The sequence below is a fragment of the Phoca vitulina genome, unplaced genomic scaffold (assembly GCF_004348235.1).
Source record: "Phoca vitulina isolate PV1807 unplaced genomic scaffold, GSC_HSeal_1.0 scaffold38, whole genome shotgun sequence".
In the NCBI taxonomy this organism is placed as follows: Eukaryota; Metazoa; Chordata; class Mammalia; order Carnivora; family Phocidae; genus Phoca; species Phoca vitulina.
This window is the reverse complement of record NW_022589741.1, coordinates 13645892-13665858: the sequence shown is the minus strand read 5'-3', so window position 1 is coordinate 13665858 and position 19967 is coordinate 13645892. Positions and strand designations below refer to the sequence as shown.

Here is a 19967-nt window from a genome sequence, read left to right as displayed (position 1 = left end):
GCCTCTGGCACCAAGCTCGGCCGAGGCCTCTGCCCACTCTGGCCTGCCTCACTGGGGACAACAGGCCGACTGAACCCAGCTCCTAGGTCTGGTCCAGTCCTACGTGGCGTCACGGGTCACCCCCTCGGTGCTCCCCTCTGTCCTTATGAGCCTCCCTGATGGATCTGCGGTCAGGGGAGGAGGCAGGCAGCAGAGCAGGACGATGCTTGGCCTCCGAGTCACACCGGTCTGGGGCTGACGCTGGCCCTGCCATAGCCGGGAAGTTTAACCACAGTACTTACCCACCCACCCCACCCCTCCCCGGTGCTGGTCATCAATCAGCCTCACCTGCCCAGCCTCAGGGCAGCTGAGGGAGGCCCACCCTGGTCTGTGCCAAGCCTGGTGTCTCTGCAAGCCTGGGGCCTGGCATCCAGTAAAGGCGGGGGGGGGGGGGGATGAACCATTGCCATGATTTCCATGGCAATGATTATCCAGCTGGCTCTTTGGCCTTATTGATTTTCAGACTTCATAGAATAAGGAGCAGCACTTTGTCTCCTGCTTCATCAAACGGGCGAGAAACGAGGCTGGACATCTCCTGTCTCCAGGCCAGGCTCTGTCCTGCTCTCCCCACCCTGTGCAGGACCCAGGGACACCAAAATGAATAGATGGCTTAGGGGACAGGAAGGCCCCACACAGGGAGATGGGAGTCCTGATCTCTTGTCTCAGTGTCCCCCACTACACGCTGAGTAAACTGGGGCCAGTCACTTCGTCTCCCCAGACTCAGTTTACTCCTCTGCTAAGAGAAGTCCCAACCCCTGTCCCCTTCCCTCGGCCCCGAAGACAGGAACAGAGCTTGACAGACGAGCCACCTTCTGCTGTGCTGATGGAGACCAGGCAGGGCACGCGGTACCAGTTCCAGGACCTTGCTTTCAGAAGCCAGGGCCCTCGGGGTTTCGGGGGGTTAGAGATAAAGACAAACCTGAACCAAAGACACGTGGGCGCCTTACTGACCTCAAGAGGCCACCAGTGTCTTTGGAGCATGTCACATCACATGCTAAACCGAGCCCCAAAACGGGCCTTTGTACAAGGTTTCGAGGTAGAATGAAAGTCTCCATGTGGAACAGCCCCCTTCCCTGGCCCCTCTTCTCCTCTTCTCCTCTTCTCCTCACCATGACAAGCCAGGTCCCCAGACAAGCAGAGGAGGGTTTTATGGAAGGGACAGCAGGAATGGCCCTGCCCGTGCGACCCCCACTCCCAATCTGAAAGTCCTTGCGCCTGGAGACGTCTTGTCCCCAGGCTCACTGGGGTCCTTATCTCCTTGCTAGAGGCTTTAGGCGGTGGTGGCAGGCAGTCCCCATGACCACGAGCACAGGAGAGCATCCAGATGGCTCTGGGTGCTAAGGTGTCCTTCAAGGCCTTCCTTATGTTCAGCCCGAGCAGATCTAATGAAGAACAGAATTTTGTGCATCCTACATGCTAATCAAGGAAAAGGTGCAGTAGACATTTTGAGACACAAGGGAGCTGGGGTTCTCACTGGGTGGCTCACTTTGCTGGATGAGAATATTCAGGCAAGCAAGGAGCAGAAGCGGTGCCTCCAAACCCTGCCCTAAGTTAGGAGCCCAGATCTGCTCCCCCAGTTATGATCGGAGCCTCTCTGGATGGTAGGGGCAGAACAGATTGTTAGATCAGTCAAGCAGTAAACAGGCACTTTCTGATTAAATCCCCACTCTGGCCCCCCAGGGACTTACAGACTAGCGAGGAAGCTGGAACCAACCTTCAGGAAACAAGGCAAGACCCCGTGCTAAGGCGTCTGGCTCTACAAATGTTAGGTCAGGGAAGGAAAAACCCAGTGTGGATGGACATGATCACACAGAGCTTTCTAAAGGAGTGGGACTTGAGCCTTAAAGAAGAGGTGGCGGAAGGAATAGCATGAGCAAAGGCCCTGGGGTAGGAAGCTGTGTGGGAGGCCATGAGGAGAACCTCTAACGAGAGGGTGGCGGCCCGGGATGAGGGAAAGAGCTTGTGGAAATAGTGGCACGGAAGTCTGCACGTGATACTAGGACAGTGAGCAGGGAATGGAGAGAAAGGGGGACTCTAAGGGTCATTATGAAAGAACAAGCACTAGGCATTGACGACGGGTTGGACTCGGAGCTGGGAGAGCCAAGGCTTGAAGCCGAGATGAGCAGCACCATGGGGCCACCAGTAGAAATGCAGTCGATGAGGATGGAGAGATGGTGTGTTCGCTTTGGCCAGGTCCAGGTGGGATGACGGGGTGCTCTGAGGCAGCTGGATACTAGCTGATACTCTGCCAAGATTTCTACCTAGAGCAGCACGCTCACCCAGACACAATCCCCACGCCCCATGGGTGACTCACGAGTCATTGTGTAGCTGGCAGGTGTCCTGTCCTGGGCCAGAAAGGATGAGCCTGGTGGGCAGACTGGAGAATCCCCCCAAACCCTGGCCCCCAATCCCTGCCCAGCCCTTGGGAATTCAGCCTGGGAGCACCAGGCTTCTGTCTGGCCTCTCAGGCCTACGGAGCCTCAAGACGTGGTGGGATTGAGATTCTGAAGATTCTGTCCTGCTCATGTTTGCTCATGTCCAGGCCTGCCGCCGTTCATTCATCATTCAGGAGTCATGGAGCACTCACCGAGCGCCTATCCCCGGTGTTGGGGGGAGGGGTCGAGTACGTGTGGCCCCAGCACACCAGCCTGTGCGTGGGGTGGGAGTGTAACGGGGAGTGGACTCCCCATGGCACGGGCAGAACAAAGCCCACACCACGTCCCACCTCAGGAAGCCCCTCCAGCTCCATGCAGGAAAGCAGGCAGCAGTCCTCCCTGCCACTTGGCACAAAGATCTCTCTCACACCCTGGATCCCTGTATTACTTTCCAGGGACCTCTGTAACAAAGCACCACAGACCAGATGGCTTAAAAACCCAGAAATGCATTCTCCCCCCATGCTGGGAGGCTAGACGTGCAAAATGCAGAAGTCAGCAGGGCTGTGCTCTGTGTGCAGGCTCTAGGGGAGCATGCTTCCCTCTTCAGGTGGCTCCCAGCTGTCCTTGGGGGGGCAGGTGCCCCGCTCCGGTCTCTGCCTCTACCTCACATGCTTCTCCCTGTGCGTCCTCGCACAATTTTTCCTCTGAGCATCTCCCCTCTAAGGACACCAGTCACATTGATTAGGGGCCCATCCTGCTCCAGTAAGATATAATCAAGTTGTAAGCGAAGATGGCATCGACAAAGACCCTACTTCCAAATAAGGTCACATTCACAGGTACCAGAGGTTAGGACTTGAGGAGAGACACAATCTGTCTTTGGGGAGACACAATCCAACCCCTAACAATACCCACGCTGGGTCATTTATTCAATAACTTCATGCTTTCCAGAACTCTGACAGCTGAAATGTCATCCCTCCCAACACCCTACAACTGTCCTTGTCTGGATGCAACCAGTCTCCTAACCAGAAACTCCTGTGTACAGAACTCTAGAGCCGGGGGTCAGCAAACCGGGCCTGAGGCCAAACGTGGCCAACTGCCACTTTTGCTGGAAGGCAGCCACGCCCATTCTTCACGTCTTACTGTCCAGGGCTGCTTTCCAGCTACAATGGCAGGCCTGAGTCATCTTAACAGGGACCTACGGCCTGCAAAGTCTAAAATGTTTACTATCTACAGAAAAACTCTGCTGACCCCTGCTCAAGGGTGTTCCCAGTGATGACCCGGAAGGGCGTTCCAAATAACTAAAGATGGCGTTACCATCAGGATTCTGATGTTCAGGGTAATTTCAGAGTGTTCTCTCATCTCTAAAATGGGAATAAAAATACCACCCACCACCCACCTTCTCGGGTCGTGGGGAAGAGGAGGAGGGAGAATTTAATGAGATAATTTATGTAAAGCATTAATCAAGGCGCATGGCAGATAACAAGCATTCGATACATGTTAGCTATTCTTATGATTACTATCATTTTCCCAACATTCTGGGGAGAGAAGAGGGCCAGAGGCAGGGGAGAAGCAGGTCCCCCACCCTGCCTTGAGAATACACCCTGAGTCTGCTTTTGGACTCCTTGACAAGCAGCCAAGAGAAGAACTGACTGACCCCATTTTATAGCTGGAGACAACAAGGCCTGGTGAGTGGGAGGGTCTCAAAGGGGACCACCCTGGAGCAGAAGCAGGTCTGCAGTCTGAGTCTCAAAGATCCCATCCTTCATGACCCTCACCCCAACCCCCTTCACACACACACACACACACACACACTCTCTCTCTCTCTCTCTCTCTCACATGCTGTTCTTACCAGGTGTGCCCCCCCCCACCCCGCCCCGGACACAAGCAGTGGACAGCTAGGATCCCATGGGCCCCCGGCTCCCCAGGCATCTCCCCAGCACCCCTCAGAGCGAAGCTGATTGCTTCCATGCAATTTGAATTCATCTCATGCTTCAGGTGGAGCTTGGCTAATCAGGGGAGACATGAAGCCAAAGTGGGTGCAATCAAATTAACAACACCATGGCCCTGGCTCTTTAAGAAGAGTGAAAACAAAGCAGAAACCAGAAGGCAACCCCCCCCCCCCGCCCCCTCCAACCAGCTCTTCCCTGGGGAAGCCTGGAGCTGCTGCCTGGCTGAGCTCGGTGAGCTGCCACCCACCCCGCCCTGCGCCCAGCGCCCCGCGTGCCAACAATGCCCCTTTGTGGAAGCTTATCTCACTCCGCCAAACAGGGCTACCGGTCTTGTCGCGATCTTGTTAACAAGGAGGAGACACAAGCCTTTGGGGGGAGGGAGGGGAGTTGGCTGCACTGGGGGAAGGAGGGGCCCACTCACCTCAAATGGGTACATGTAATCCTTTCAGAAACAAAAGATAAGTGCTTCTGAGCCAGGAGGCTCCCTTCTCCTCTGACAAGTGGGTCTGTAGAGCTCTCAGGAGTATCAGCTGTCCCCTGGAAAATCCTCTCCCAAGGGGGCAAAGAGGGGGACATCCGGAAAACCGTTTTAGCCTGCCCAGAGCATCCTAATTAGCGAAAATCTCCGTGCAGATCCTGAAGAGATTTCAGTTAGACTCTCAGAAGGACTTCCTGAAAAAGTGAACTTCTTCCTTGGAGACAGTGAAGAACCACAGGACTTTGCTGCCCTTCTTCCAATCCTATTGGCTTTAAGATGGTCCTCCCTGCAGCAGAGGAAGGACCAGAGGGCAGGTACTAGAATGGGAGGTAGAAGAGGAGGGTCCTCAGCCCTGTCTGTAGTTCTTCCCCCAGACCACACATGAGAATCACCCAGGTGGGGGTGGCTCTTAAGGAAATCTGTCGCCAGCCCTACCCTGGACCAATTAAATCTGAGCCTCTGGGCATGGGGACTGTGCCATAAGATTTTTTTTTTAAACTTTCCAGGTAATTTGTACTTGTAGCCAGGCCTGAGGACCTCCTCAAACCTCTCCCCCCAGGCCTCCCACCTAAGAGAGCAGAAGAGCCTAATCCCTTGGTTTCCTGGTTCCCAGACCAATCTTCTCCCCGCAGTGTTCACTGCATTTCTCTTCAGAGAAGCTGGGCTCTTCGCGCGCCCCTTCCTGGCTACCTGCGCCCCTGTCCGCTGCGCTGCTCTGGCCCATGTCACATTGTGGGTAAAAACCATAGGCACCTGGGCTAAGTCCTGCCTCTGCCACTTGCTAGCTGTGTGACCTTGGGCAGTTTACTTCTCTAAGCCTCAGTTTCCCTATCAGAAAAGTGGAAACCAAAACGAGGTTGTTGGGAGATTAAGCGAACTGATGCACGTAGAAGAATGCGGGACAGAGCGGCCCAGAGGCAGCCCTCAGGAGTGGAAAGCACCATGAGGACCACAGACTCCTGCCCAACAATGGGGTGGAGAGGTGGGGTGCCGTGCTTCCTTTCGGAATGCAACATTCCTTGCCTTCTCCACATTTGATCCGGCCTCTCCCCACAGCCAGTGGCGTTCCCATCCTATTTCTTCCACGTTCTCCTTCCCACACACACTGCTCCTCTCCTTTGGGTATTCATAACTGAATCTTCCCTCCCTGGGGACTTGGGGACTTGTCAGAAACACCAGCTGAGCTCCAATCACCAGGCGGAAGAGAGGGAGGGAGACAGAGACAGAGGAAGGCTGACTCACCGCCAGCTAACTCCTGCCCCCAGCCCCCCACCCCACCTCGCCTCGCCTAGCCTCCTGGCCCTGCCCCAGCCCCACTCCAGTTTCCAGGCTCCTTCCGCACTCCCCCAGGACTCATCTGCACTACGTCATCCCCACCCAGTTCCCCGCTCCTGGGATAAAGCCCAGAGTGGGAGAAAAATCAACCAGGCAGAAGGAGAAGGCTGGACTGAAACCAGAGGAAAGGGAGCCGATGACTTAGGGGACTTGGGGCTTGGTCTCCTTCCTGCCACTTACCAACTGTGTGACCTTAGACAAACCACTTAGCCCCTCTGAGCCTCCACTTCTCACTGGTAATGTAGAGGCTAATAACCCCAGGCCACCTCCTTAACAAGAGCGAAGCTCCTCACAGAGGATGCCCCGGGCTATGCAAACTGCAAGGAGCAGACCCACCCCCGCCGCCCCGCCCCAGCCTGTGAAGTGGGACCCCAGAGAAAGGCAGCTGGAGGAGCAAGGGAGGGGCCGAATAGATGCAGTTGACTATCCCCATGGCAGCGTGTAGGAGCCCCAGAACCCCATCTCCAAGCCTGGGGTTGGTCGGGAAGTCTGTGGATGCTGGGGGTGAGCAAGGAAGCCAAGCTGTCTCACGGTGTTTTAAAAATCTATCAGCCTCTCACATCAAATTAAAATGTAAATAGCAGCTGGTCTGGGCAGGACCTCAGGGGTGACAGGAGCCGGCCTGTGAGTAATTTCACAGACGGGAACCGGTTACATCAGATTCTGACAACTGTCTTGTTTCTGAAATTGATTTCCTCTCCCCTCGGCTTGCTGCCCCAGGAGGGTCCGGGAGCGAGGGGAGGCGGGGATCCGCTCAGCCTGGTGCCTTCCTCCTTTCCGCGGCGCCTGCCAAGAAGGCCCCAGTGGAACCAGGAGGAGAAAATCTGAAATTTCTGCCTGGCTGTAAGGCGGTGGCCTGGGGGCCAAAGGCCCAGCAAGGCTCCTCCCTGCCTTGGAGTGAGTCTAACCTTGGACCTAAGAAGGTGGACCCAGGGCACTGGTGGGGAACAAGAGAGGTAGGTGTCCTGCGCTTGGGAGCTTTCCACAAATATGCTGAGTCCTCAACAGAGATGCTTCCGCCCTGGGGAGTCTCCCCGCCAGAGACAAGGGTACAAGGACCCTGCAGTATGTGGCATGCACCATGCCAGGGATCCCTCTCAATGCCCATAGGAGGGACAACTGTAATGACATGGGGTGTCAGGGAGTCATCTGTGGCCTCTACCAGGCTTGCCCCAATTTGGCCATGCAGAGTGCCAGGCACCATACCGGGCACTGGGGCTGTAAAGCTTTGAAAAAGACTGGCTCGGTTCACGCAGGACTTCCTCCGGGACCCCAGGGAAATGCGCCACCCTCTCCACCTAAAGGGGCCATATTGGAAGGAGCTATGTATTAAGAGGCGGCTGGCCTACATGGGTCTCCTTGATGCCTCTAGGCCCAGCCCTTCCCTGTTCCCAAGTCCCCAGAGAATCTCCCCCTGCACCCTTCTTTGTAAAAAGAAATTAGGTTTTCCTGGCTGTTAATTGAATTACACTGCAGGAAAGCAGAGAAATTGTATCTCATTAAAGCCTCCTGTGTCCTATTGGAGCATCATGTTGCCTATGTGGCTGCTATTAGCATTTGTCACAGAGGACTCAGCCCTGTACGTACAATCCCTTCCTCTCCTCCCCTGCTGTGCTCCTAAAGCTGCCACGGTCCCTGATGCCCGCCCTGGGAGCATCCTGCTGGGGCTGCCCACCACAGAGAAGCCCCAGCTCTTTGGTGACAGCCAAATTCCATTTTCCAAAGCCAGAGACTCTGTGCATGCACGGCAGACAGACAGACTCCAAGCGGTGGCCGTCCTCCACAACCACAGTAGCAGGGACTTAGAGAGGGAAGAACTGCCTTCTGGAAGCCTCGGTCTCCTCATTTGAAAAATGGGGATAATAAGACTTCTCATGGTTGTTGCTGAGGGGGGATCGTTGAGCAATAAGCCAAGAGGCAAAGCATCCAGCTTATTGCCTGCTCCATCATGGGCATCATAGGCCCAGGGAGGCCGTGGAGTTTAGTCAAGAAACACGTTCAGGACCCAGGCTTTGGAGCCAGGAATATGAACACAACCTACTTCACATGAGTTAATTCAGTTAAAGTCCTAGAATACTGTCAGCACGTGGTACATGGTAAGTTCGAAGTAAAAGGTCGTCATAAAAGTGTGTGTGTGTGTGTGTGTGTGTGTGTTTGGAGAGAGGGTGCTGTGGGTGGATGTGCCTTAGACAATCATGTCAGGTTATTGACATGCAACTGACAATTGCGTCATGTTATGTGTATGTGACACCGTGTGTGAGTGTGTGGTCAAGACATCAGAGCACAGGCAGTTATGGTGACTGTGTTTGTGACTTTGGGGTGTATTTTTATCACTGCTTTTCGTGTGTGTATCTTTGCTCCCGTAGGTAGGTGACTAAACATGAACATCTCTAGGGAATTCTTGGGGAGTCTGCCTGCAACCCAGAAAGCCCTCTGGGGCACAGCTGAGCCTCGGTGCTATGAGGGTTCAGGTTCAATTATGTTTGTGACTGTGATTCAGTGGAGCACAGAGACCTTATGATCTAGAACAAGAAGCAAAGGGGAGGCGGAGGGAAGAGGAGAGCAGGTGGGGTGGGGCAGCGGCCACCCTGGACCCCCCCTCTGGGGGGCTGTCTTGTTAAGCCCATCTGTACAGCAGCCAAGAGGGCTGGGGCCCCCAGTTTGTGGGCACAGGAGGGCACTGGGGCTCTTGGAGGCCGGGGACAGGTCAGGGGAAGGGGCACAGGGGTAGAGTTCTCGGCTCTCGTATTGGCAGGGAGACTGGGTAGGGCAGAGAGAAGAGAGGAGGCAGGTTCTCTCCTTTTTGCCTAGGGCAGAGGGCTCAAGACTCCTAAAAGCGAGGGGAAGAGTATGCTGAGCCAGATTCCCAGACCATCTTTCCCTCTCTCCAGAGACCCAGACACCCCCAAGGACAAGGTCCCCCAACCCTGCTGGGATCTCTTCTGCAGTGCCCAAGATTGCCCTCCTGAGTGCAGGAACTCACTGCCTCCCAATGCAGCTCTCTCCCTAAACAGCAAAAACTACCAGCAAATTCCTTCTTGGACCAAAGAGGAGGTCTGTCTTTCTCCCTTTATCAAAGAACTCTTGTGTCTTGTCCCTATCTTACTCCCTGCAAGTTACAGATGCCCGGTTTTCAGCCACTCTTCAAATGGCACGGTTTGAAATGTGTCCATCTTCCTGGTCACACTCCAGCTTGTTAATGTCCTCCGTCAAGTGGAGTGCCCAGAACCAGCCCTCGTGAGTCATCTGGAGCTTGTGCTTACAATGCTAAAGAACTGGGGACTCGTTCTCCCAGCCTTGCCTTAGCTTCCTCCTCCGGGGTGGCAGCTCTGTGTGGTAAGCACTGCCCTCTGCCATCTAACCGCCTCTCAGATGCCCTGCTGTTTACTAGCAGTAGGACCTGTGAGCGGATCGCTTCCCTGTGTGCCCTCAGTTTCTTCATTTGTAAAACGAAGGGTGCGGGTAGATGTTCCATACCCGTGCCATTCAACAGAAACAAAATGCGAGCCACACCAGTAATCTGGGTAATCTGAACGCTTCTCATTGTCGCATGTTTAAAAAGTAAAAAGAAACAGCTGAGATTCATTGTAATAGTAAACAGTTGACCTTGAACAACACAGGGGGGAGGGGTGCCACCCCCCAAAGCAGTAAAAAATCCAAATATAACTTTTGACTCCCCCAAAACCTAACGACTAATAGCCTACTGTGGACCAGAAGCCTTACTGATAACATTAACAGTCGATTAACACCTATTTTGTATGTTGTATATATTCTCTACTGTAGTCTTATAGTAAAGTCAGCTAAAGAAAAGCACATGTTCTTAGGGAAATCATAACGAAGAGAAAATACATTTACAGCGCTATATACTGTACTTATTTTTTTAAATCTGCATATAAGTGAACCCATGCAGTTCAAATCCATGTTATTCAAGGGTCAACCATATTTTATTTAACTCAATGTATCTAAAATATTAACATGTAACCAATGCAAAATTATTAATGATACATTTTACCTTATTGTTTTCTTCCTATGTGTTTGAAGCCCAGTGTGTGTCTACCATCTTACAGCACATCTCAGTTCTGCAGAGGCTACGTTTCAAGCACCCAGTAGCCCATGTGGCTCATAACTGCCATATTGAACATTATCTGGGCTCTCCAACTCTAGGGCTCTGGGATTCTGTGGAATGGCCTGGCAGGTCACATCTTAAGGAGGGCATGTGCTTATCTGGTGCTTTTTGTGGACCAGGAGCAGGGCAGGAGAGCCCTCGGGTCCCTATTTGCCCCCATAGCGACTCTGTAGGTGGAGGTATCCTGTCTTCATATCACAGGTGATGAGCCTGAGGCTCACAGAAGTTGACTGGAGTGTGTTGAAGCCTACATAGCTGGTGAAGACACAAGTAGAACCCACGCCTGCCTGGCCCCCAATCCCTTCAAGCTGGTGAGAAGCCACAGAAGCAGGCTCCTCTTCTTAGATGGGCTCCCCTGAACATGCTCTGAGCTTTGAGGCTATGAGGACAGCATTAGGTTGTGTTGCATGATGCTCATTGCAATAACAGTGGGGAAGGGAACCCACCCCAGGCCCCAAGTGTGGTTGTTACTCAGAGCTGAAGGACAAAGTGGGATCTCTGGAGGCCCCATTGTCTCTGGTTGCCCCCATGTCTGTCTCTTTAAACAAAGGTGATTGGGAAGATTCCCTGGGTGGGACTGACATGTATAGATGCACAGGTTGTGCACTGCTCAAAGGTGCATAGCCTAAGGGGCAAGTGGAGTCTGAAACCCAGTTCCTGCTCCACTGGCCAAACTATGGCTCTTGGCACCAGGATGCATCCAGCCAGATGGGTGCCTTTCTCATTCACACTCATGCCCTGGACGGGCTACCGCAACTCTGCCTAGAGCAAAACAGGGATGTGCTGCAAGTTTCTTGTTCTGGTGCAGAGCCTTGAAGTCCTCCTTCCAGAGAAAGACTTTTCCTTTCCCCCTACTTCCCAGGCCTCTGACCTCTGCTGACACTTGATGCTGCTCCCACCCCCACACGCACATGCATGGATGCGTGCGCACACACACACATACACACACACACACTCTTCTGCATGGACATCCCCCAGCTCCTCCGTGGTTTCAGTAGCATCTCAGAAAGAGAACTCCTCTTCCCCAGGAAGGCCTCAGGGCTTGGCCCACCCAGGGGTCCCCAGCCCCCATCTCTGACCATTCACAGCGCCCCCCCCCCCCCCCCCCCCCCCCCCCCCCCCCCCCCGTGCCCCTGCCCCCACACCCCTGCATTTCAGTCCTCCAGAACAAATGGAGGCATCTGCAATGCAAAGCCCGACTTGTTGATGTAAAATCTTACTCTATATTCTACCCAGGTTTATACGAGTGAATTATGCAAATCTTTGATGGAAAATATTCCTCCACACATTCTTGAGAGTGTAAAACCTTAGTCAATAATTCATACTTGGATGTCTCTGACTGCAGGCTTTTTCTTCATTATAACTTGCACCTCGTTATTTGTCTTTCGCGTTTTATTGTATATCCTGGTGTAATGTTGTGCATTATAAAATTTATCTGCTTCATTATTTGATGAGCTGAGGCGAGGATTGGCTGAGAGGCTGGCGCAGGGGCCGGGGGCCAGGGCTGCCCTCGGTGTCGAGTCCCATATGACAGCAGGCAGAGGCGGTGGCTGGCTGCACGGTGTGATTTCAGGGGCACCAGACACCACCCTTCATCCCCCACACTTGCTCCAGATGTCTCCTCGCCCAGCGACGGGTGTCTCAGGACACATCGTTATGGCTGCATGGCTTCCTTTGTCCTTAGGAGTCAGGTGACCCAGGAGAGTTTGCTGGGAAGAACTTTGTCTGAGTAGGTCCTCAAAGCTGGAAGGGAGAGAGATCCTGAGAACGCTGGGAGGGAAAGAAAGTGTCGGCCACTGAAGCAGAGCAGGGACACGGTGCCCCAGAGGGGAGCCGGGGGCTGGCTGGACAGAGGAGATGGGGAGCTCTCTTGCACAATTGCCCAAGCAGGCCGGTGATGGGGTCTGTGAGGTGCTCCTCTGCAGAACTCAGTGTGAGGAGGGGTCCTCTCCCACCATGGGTGGGGGCGGGAAGGTGGAATGGGGTCTGATTCTTACAGTCTCACAGTCAAGCACTGCCCAGCCCAATGTGTGGGCTCCGGGATGGCTAATGGGCACCCTGGGTGGGGTAAGAGCCCCTGGGGACCTGTACTCTGAGAGGCAGCTTTTCCCAGGAAGGTAGTGAGGAAAAGGCCAGGACAAGGACAGTCTTCCAGCTGCATCAGACCCCTCACCTTTCCGAGGTCTGCCTCTGCTCAAGCAGGTCCCACTGGCTAGGGTACCCTTTCCTCCCCATCGACACCCCGCTGTGTCTGTGTGCATTTCCTCAGCCTAGTACTTACCATTCTGTGCTGGAATTGCTAGTCTTGTTGTCTGTTCTCACTGCCACCGTGAAACTCCTTGAGATCCGATGTGTCCTATTCATTTAGATCCCAACACAAGACCTGGCACATAATAGGTGCCCCAAAAATGCTTGTAAAATGGCTGGCTGGTGCCTTCCCAGATAGCCCTCAGTCACAGGTAATTTCTCCTAATACCTCTGTGCAGTACTCTTCACATCTTCCTCATCTTCGTGTTGCTCATGCAGGTGTCTTGCTCCCCCTCCCTTCTCCCACTCCTCCCCCTCCTCCCAGGCAAGGACCGTTGTCTCACATCATGGTGCTGCCCCCCAAGCCTGGCGCAGTGCCATGTATTGGCATAGGCACTCGATGCATATTTGTTGAATTGGATGGAGGAGAATGGGGCTGGGATTTCACTGGCAGCCAAGATCATCTTTCCCTCTGCTACTCTCCTCCTGCTGCTGCTGCTGCAAGGTGCTCAGGCCCAGAAGAGGGTCAAGATCTAGAAGCTTCTTTTCAGGGCAGTGGGAGGGGTGTCCTGATGGCCAGCTGGGGCCCTGGTTGTTTCATGATGATTTTCCCAGGTCAGTGGTAGAGGTGGCGGTGGGGAGGGTCACAGACCGGTTAGCACTGCCGGGGGGACTTTAATCGTGGAGATGCTCGCCACGCTTTTCTGTTGCATTTTGTTTGGAAGAACAGGGGAGTTTCTCAGCAGTTTGAGAGGAGCAAACCAGCTGAGCCAGAGCCATGGAGAGAGCCTGAGCCATGAACACAAAGCAGAGGCCCCAGTGCTTTAGAGCAGGGCTCCTAACCCAGGGTCCAGAGACCACCCCCAAAGAAAGTCCATGAATCTGATTCAAGGAGTCCATGAATTGGGGTCAGAAAAGAGGGCACACCTTTTCTTCCACTAACTTATAACTGAAATGTAGTATTTCCTTCCATTTTGAATATAAACAACAAAGCCCGGCGGCAGCAGGACCTGGGGCTCTCGCCCGGAGAAATCCACAGATGTTTTCGCACCGCAGTTCCTGCACGTGTCTCCACATAGCACTCATGCTCATTGCTGTTACAGCATTGTGCTGCTCTAAGCTCAGCACTAGATCGTATTTGATAAAGAGTAATAAAAAACATATATTGATATGTGATATACCATATGAAAAGTTTGCTTTTGAAGGTTTTTAATATTTGTATAACCGTACTTCAATATATCTGGTTTCCTTTGTAATTCTATGTATATTGTGCATTTTAAAGCATTCTGGAGAGGGGTCCATGGAATATGAGAATCCCTGGAGAAGAGAGAGGCCACTCCAGTCATGGGTGGGGAAGGGGAAAGGGAGACAGGCCAGTGGGGTTTCTTACAGCACCACCCCACAACTTTTATTGGACCCTGTCCCTGGGGCTGAGGCACTCTGCGGGGAGGGGCAATGGAGGGGGGGCTCTGCGCAGGGCACACGCCCCTCCCCCAGCCTGGCCTCCCCCCTTACTGGGGCCTCCTGCACCTCCTCCCCTCCCCAGTCCCAGCCATGATCACCTCCCACCCCAACACCACCATCGCCATCAAGGGTCACGCGAAGGAGCTCAACTGCACAGCGCGGGGTGAGCGGCCCATCATCATCCGCTGGGAGAAGGGGGACACGGTTATCGACCCCGACCGAGTCATGCGGTACGCCATCACCACCAAGGACAACGGTGACGAGGTTGTCTCCACGTTGAAGGTGAGCGACCATGCCCCAGTCTCAGGGGGACCCCAAATTTCAGAAAGTGGGGATCCCACAGTTTTACATCTATATCTAATGGAGGTAAATGGGGATCTGGGAGCCCCTCCCCCAACCCCCAAAACACCTTCCCTTTCCTGCCTATTCAGGAACCTCTGCCTTAGAACCTCACTATGTCTCTTTCCTGACAACCCCACAGCCATTAAATGTGTGGAACCCTCAGCCCTTCTCCCTTTTCTGGAACCCCTGGTCTCCATCCTCCCTCCTGGACCCCTCAGCTCCTCCCTCCTTCTGGGACTCCTCAGTTCCTCCCCTTGTCATGAGACCCTCAGCCATTCCCTCCCTCCTGAGACCCCTCAGCCCCCTTTTTCCTCCCTCCTGGACCCCTCAGCCCCCTTTCCCCTCTCTCCTGGGACCCCTCAGCTCCTTTCTTTCTTCTTCCTGGACCCCCTCAGCCCCTTCATGCCTGGACTCTTCCAACCTCCATCCTTGGAACTTTCTGGGACGAGGAGCCCTTGACAAAGCCCCTTATGGGTCCCCCTCCCAGAAGAAGTGGCCTTGCTTATCCCCACGAGAGTGGGCCTGCTTCAGCAGACAAGTTCTAAAACACTCTCCCCATTTCCTCCCTCTCTCCCCATCCTCCTGCCCCTGCTGGCCACCTCCCAGCTCAAGCCAGCTGACCGTGGGGACTCTGTGTTCTTCAGCTGCCATGCCATCAACTCATATGGGGAGGACCGGGGCTTGATCCAACTCACTGTGCAAGGTACCCTCACCTGCCCCACCATTCCTTACCCCTTCCCCAGGGAGCCAGGTCCCCACTGCTAACTCCACCTCAAGAACAGGGGCATCACCCAAGCCGTGGTGGAGGATGATGGGAAATGGCCTTTGGGAAGAGCCTTCGTCCACTCTCCCTTCTGGCCAGAGTGGGGCAATAAGGGCCCTTCCAGGCACATTTCAGACAACAAGGTTTACAATGGCCACCATCACTGTAGAACACATTGCTGCTTCCAGAAGTGAAGGTATCTGGGTTTGTGGGCCCAGACGCTGGAGGAGATGAGAGAAGGGAAAGTCGAGCTGGGAAAAGTTGGGAGCTCTTCATGGAGGACAAGCAGCCTCTCAGGTCAGAGGAAATCCCTCAAGAGGACCTGTCCTCCCCCAGGCCAAGGAAGAGAGGGTAACAAAGCAGGAGACCAGGCTTGGCCCCCTTCTGGCTCTGAGCCCTGCTGCTGGGCCTCCCAGTCCCACCTTGCCCAGACCCCAAGGTTCAGGACTCTTGGGTAGACCACAGTTGTCCCCAACCCCCAGGGATATAGCAGAACCCTGGTCTTCTCTGGAGATAGGCAGGGGGCCAAGCTCTCTGCTGCCATCCTCACTTCTGCTCCTTCCATGTGCCACTCCCCAGAGCCCCCTGACCCCCCAGAGCTGGAGATCCGGGAGGTGAAGGCCCGGAGCATGAACCTGCGCTGGACCCAGCGATTCGATGGGAACAGCATCATCACGGGCTTCGACATTGAATACAAGAACAAATCAGGTAGGGTGAAGGCTCAGCCCTCCACAGCCCTTGTGCCCATGCCCTGCCTGTGCCCTTCCAGCAGGACAGTCCCTGAGCCTCTGAGCTGCCCATCTAAGGCAAACACGCCGGCACCCACCAGTGTATGAGCCCCTGTGGCTTCCTAAGGGAGGGACTCTGGTTGGGCTAAGAATTCTGTGAGAGGGGCAGATGGAACCCCAATTGATGGGGAGAGAGTGCCAGTCCCTTCTTTCCAGGATTGTCCCTGGACCAAGCTCCACAAGGTGGTCTGACTTAAAGCAATGGGAAGGCCCAGAGCTAAGGGGCTATGGGCTGTGTCTGTGGGGTCAGAGACATCATGGGTTTGGCTAGGTCATCTGGGCATTCCTGGTTTGGGATGATGGGAATGCTTGGGGGTCAGAGAGCTGGTCCTTGCTGGTCTCTGGTGGATGGAAAAGCCTAGATCTAAGTTTTGTCCTCCCGGTAGCCCTTCAGAGCCCTCCCCTGGGACCCTCGCTAGCTCCCATGAGCTGCCTGCCACTGTGAGGCCCTGTGGAACAGTTAATGACAGGCCCCCAGGTCTCCAGGGAAATGGGGGCCCCATTGTCAAGCGGCAGGAATGGCAAGGAGGGGGCCTCAGAGCGGACAAGAGGCCCGGAGTGGACCAAGCCACAAAAGAGCTGCAGGGGCTCGTGTTTGTTATCTGTGTGACTGTCTCTGGAAGGTATGTGAAGAATGGGCCATGGGGCGTCCCGAGAGGGCACCTAGGGGGCCCTGACAACATGCAAGTGAGGGGAAACCCTACTCCTCCTTCTGGATGCTTTTGTACCTTTCAAATTCACATAAGCCTATATAAGCTTTTCAAAACAATTTAAAAATCAAATGCCAAAAAGGGGTCTGGAGCACTCAGCCCTCCCCAGCCCCGATTCCGCCACCAACTCCAGCTCATTTTCCAGGTCTTGGGGTAGATCCAAGGTTCTGTTTCCCCCAAGGCCTTCCAGACCCTTCCTCTGGCCCTTAGCACAGCACGTGGTCAGTGGCTGGCTAGGTGTCCTCCCCTCTGGAGGGACAAAGTCCCGGTCCCTGCCGTCTTCCCAGCACCTGGCACATGGCCCACCACGTGGTAGGCACTCAGCAGAGCGCTGCTGAGTGAGTCAGATACAGCAAAGCAAACCTCTGAGTTGCATATTCACCTCTTGAGAAGCAGTTCTGTCCAGGACACTGGGGTCAGTCACCTCTGATACACGGCTCTACAGGGTTCTACAAGGTTCTACATCTCTGAAACAGGCTTCTACAGCTGCCCTCAGAAGCTTACGGTCTGGCTGGGGAGAAAGTCAGGCGGCAGCCAGCCACCCAGGAGTCCACCCTGAGTGCGGGAAGAAGGTGGTGAGAGGAGAGGCCACCACTCACAGGGACACTGGGGAAACGTCTCTCCTGTCCCTGTAGATGCTGCACTGAGAGCTAGGACTTGAGGACTGAGAGGTGATGGGCCTGGATTCAAGGAAAGGGGAAGGGCAGAGCCTGAGTGGGGCACAGAGGGCTCTCGGATATAGTTCTTGGGCAATCGGACTAAATGTGTTCTGGGGCCAGGTTGGGAGGGGGCCTCTGGGCTGAGTTTTACTTTGTTGGGGAAGGTCACTGAGAGCCACTGACAGTGTCTGAGCTCCCAGAGAGAGATTTGGGTACCATGGCAGCCTGGAAAGATTCATCCGGTGTCTGTGGAAGAACGAGAAGCCTCTGGGAGCAAGGAGACTGTTGCAGGGCTGCAGCAGGGAGAGAGGTGAGGAGCAGCGGGGCCTCAGCAGAGACACAGGGCCTAGAGGGAGAGGAGGCTGACTGTGTCCATCTCATGCCTCAAGACTTCCTGAGGCTGGCCTGGAACCAGACAGGTCTGCAGGCCCACGTCCCCATGTGGTGGTGCACGCTCCAGCTCCCCGTCAGCTTGCCATGGCCAGCGGGCTCTGCTCCTCGTTGTCGGAGGTGGGAGTGGGCGCCTGGGCGGTCACTCGCACCCCTGCCCCCTGGCTCCTTGTAACTGCCTCCCTGCCCTCCTCCCCCATGCTGCCCCAAGCCTGCTCGCCCCCACGGACCACGCTCTAAGGTGTGCAGACCTTTCCTGGGGCACCACAGAGCCGGGCGAAGCTGAGAACCTCCCACGTCTGGAGAGCAGGGCCAGAGAGGCGGGCAGGAAAGGCGCTGTTTTCGGGGCACATCCATGTCTTCCCCAACCCCCTTGGGCTCTCCTGCAAGATGAGCAACTGCCATACCCTACCCCAGAGCTGGAGGTCCCAGGACGGGTGGGCAGAGTGGAGGGAGGGGTAACGAAGACTCTCCCTTTAATGAGGGCTTTGCACCTGTGAAAAAAATCAATCGTGGGATCAAGAGCATGGGGCAGCTGCCTGGTCCTTTGCCCTACCTTTGCATCGAACTGCTCCAGACTATCCCACCCCGGTGGGCACCCGTCCCCTATCCCGGTGGGCGTTCCTGCAAGGTGGGAATGGTAGTGCCTGCCTTGCGGGATTGTTTTGAGGATGAAAGAAAGCATCCAGCACAGGGCTACGGTAAACCTTTCATAAAAGTGAGTTCCTCCCTCCTTTCTAACTCACATACCTCATGTGGCAATCTCTAGTCCTGTGGGGCTTGCACGCTGAAATAGATGTCTGTCAGTCAGCAACATGGACTGAGTGCCAGTAAGTTTTTGCAAAATCATGCAGTAGCCATGTGGTAGGGGAAGAAAAAGAATTAAGAGGCAGAGTGTTGCTCTTGGAGCTTACAGTGCGGTCGGAGTGAGAACATGCACTGTGTACACACACACACACACACACGCACGCGCGCACGCACACACATGCCTTCAGAACCATTATAAAGCACTATCCAATCACATGTAACATACCACAAACTATATTACATGATAACTGAAAAAGGTATCCTAGGGAACAGATGGGTGACTCAAAGGAAGGAGGGGGCTGGGCGCGTGCGTGTATGTGTGTGTGTGTGTGTGTGTAAATAGATCTTCTTCCACACATGGAATAGTGGAACAAGAACAATTCTCAAAGCAGAAGACTTGGGTTGACCAAGTGTCGGAGCTTTGTGATCTTTAGCAAGCTACTTTGGACATCTCTTTATCTATCAAATGGGGCCAATAGCAGGTCATTCTCAGGGTGGTTGTAAGGATTAAGAGAGTGTGAGGACTTACGTGGAAGTGCTTAGCACAGAGCCTGGCACATCCTAACTCTCCATGGGTGTCCGCTCCGTGCCTCTGTTCTCCCTCCCTCTCTCTTCCTCCTGCCCTGGACCACACCCATGCTGGGTCCGGACCAGCTGCTCCTGACCCCCTTCTTTGCCACAGTTTTGTCTTTGCCACATTTTCTGCCATGTTGCTCATTGTGCTAATTTTCCAAGGGAAATTACCAAGTCTGCCCTTTCTAAACCATCCCGCTCACGCTGACTTCTCCTGGCCCCAGGCAGCAGAGTAATAATACATGAATGCTGAATGATAAATAGCACCGTCCACACAAATCTATCAGATGGCGCGGTGCAGTTTTAAAAATGCAGACACTACATTTCGCTTCTGTTCCCCAAGCAAGGAGCAGGGGTGGGTTCATTGAGGATGGCCCTCCAAGCCCAGAAGGCAGCTTCATGGTGCGAGCTGCCGGCCACCATGGGGTGAGCCTGCCTGGTGCGCTCTGTCGTTCTGTGTGTGCTGGAGCGTGGCTGTTGGAGGGACTGGTGTTGGGATGTTGTGAGCTGTCGTTGTGACCCAGGGAACCTCCTCTCTGTGCTGCAGAAAGATTGCCATGGGGGGTGGGAGGGGGCGCTTAGGGCCGTGATGCAAGGAGGAAGTCAGAGATGCAGAATGGATTTGTTTCCCAGGCGCAGACAACTAAACGCTCCAGATGTGGCTTTTGTCCAAGCTGCTCCCCCTCTACAGCAAATGTATCTCCTAAAAAACCAGAGGCTCCAGGTCCCCTCCTGGCAGGCAGCCCACAGAGTAGAAGGCACTGAGATCTCCCCAGCCACTGCCTTATTTTTTTAAGAAGAATATTTTGCATCAGAAACCCTTTGATAAAGAAAGGGAAAGAGAGCCCTTAATGAAATATGTTAATCTGGGTAAGCTGGGCTCATATGAAAAGGAATATTAAAAGAGACAATATTCGCCAAA

General features: G+C 54.3%; 1 protein-coding gene across 2 annotated transcripts in view; it reads left to right on the top strand.

Moving 5' to 3' along the window:
- The window catches only part of DSCAML1 (DS cell adhesion molecule like 1), a 339429-nt gene that overhangs the window by 267564 nt on the left and 51898 nt on the right, over positions 1 to 19967 (top strand). For both annotated transcript variants that reach the window (XM_032427811.1, XM_032427812.1), the window contains exons 12-14: positions 14096 to 14295; positions 14962 to 15058; positions 15698 to 15826. In XM_032427811.1, coding sequence (XP_032283702.1) covers positions 14096 to 14295; positions 14962 to 15058; positions 15698 to 15826 — 426 coding nt within the window. The remainder of the gene's footprint in view (positions 1 to 14095; positions 14296 to 14961; positions 15059 to 15697; positions 15827 to 19967) is intronic.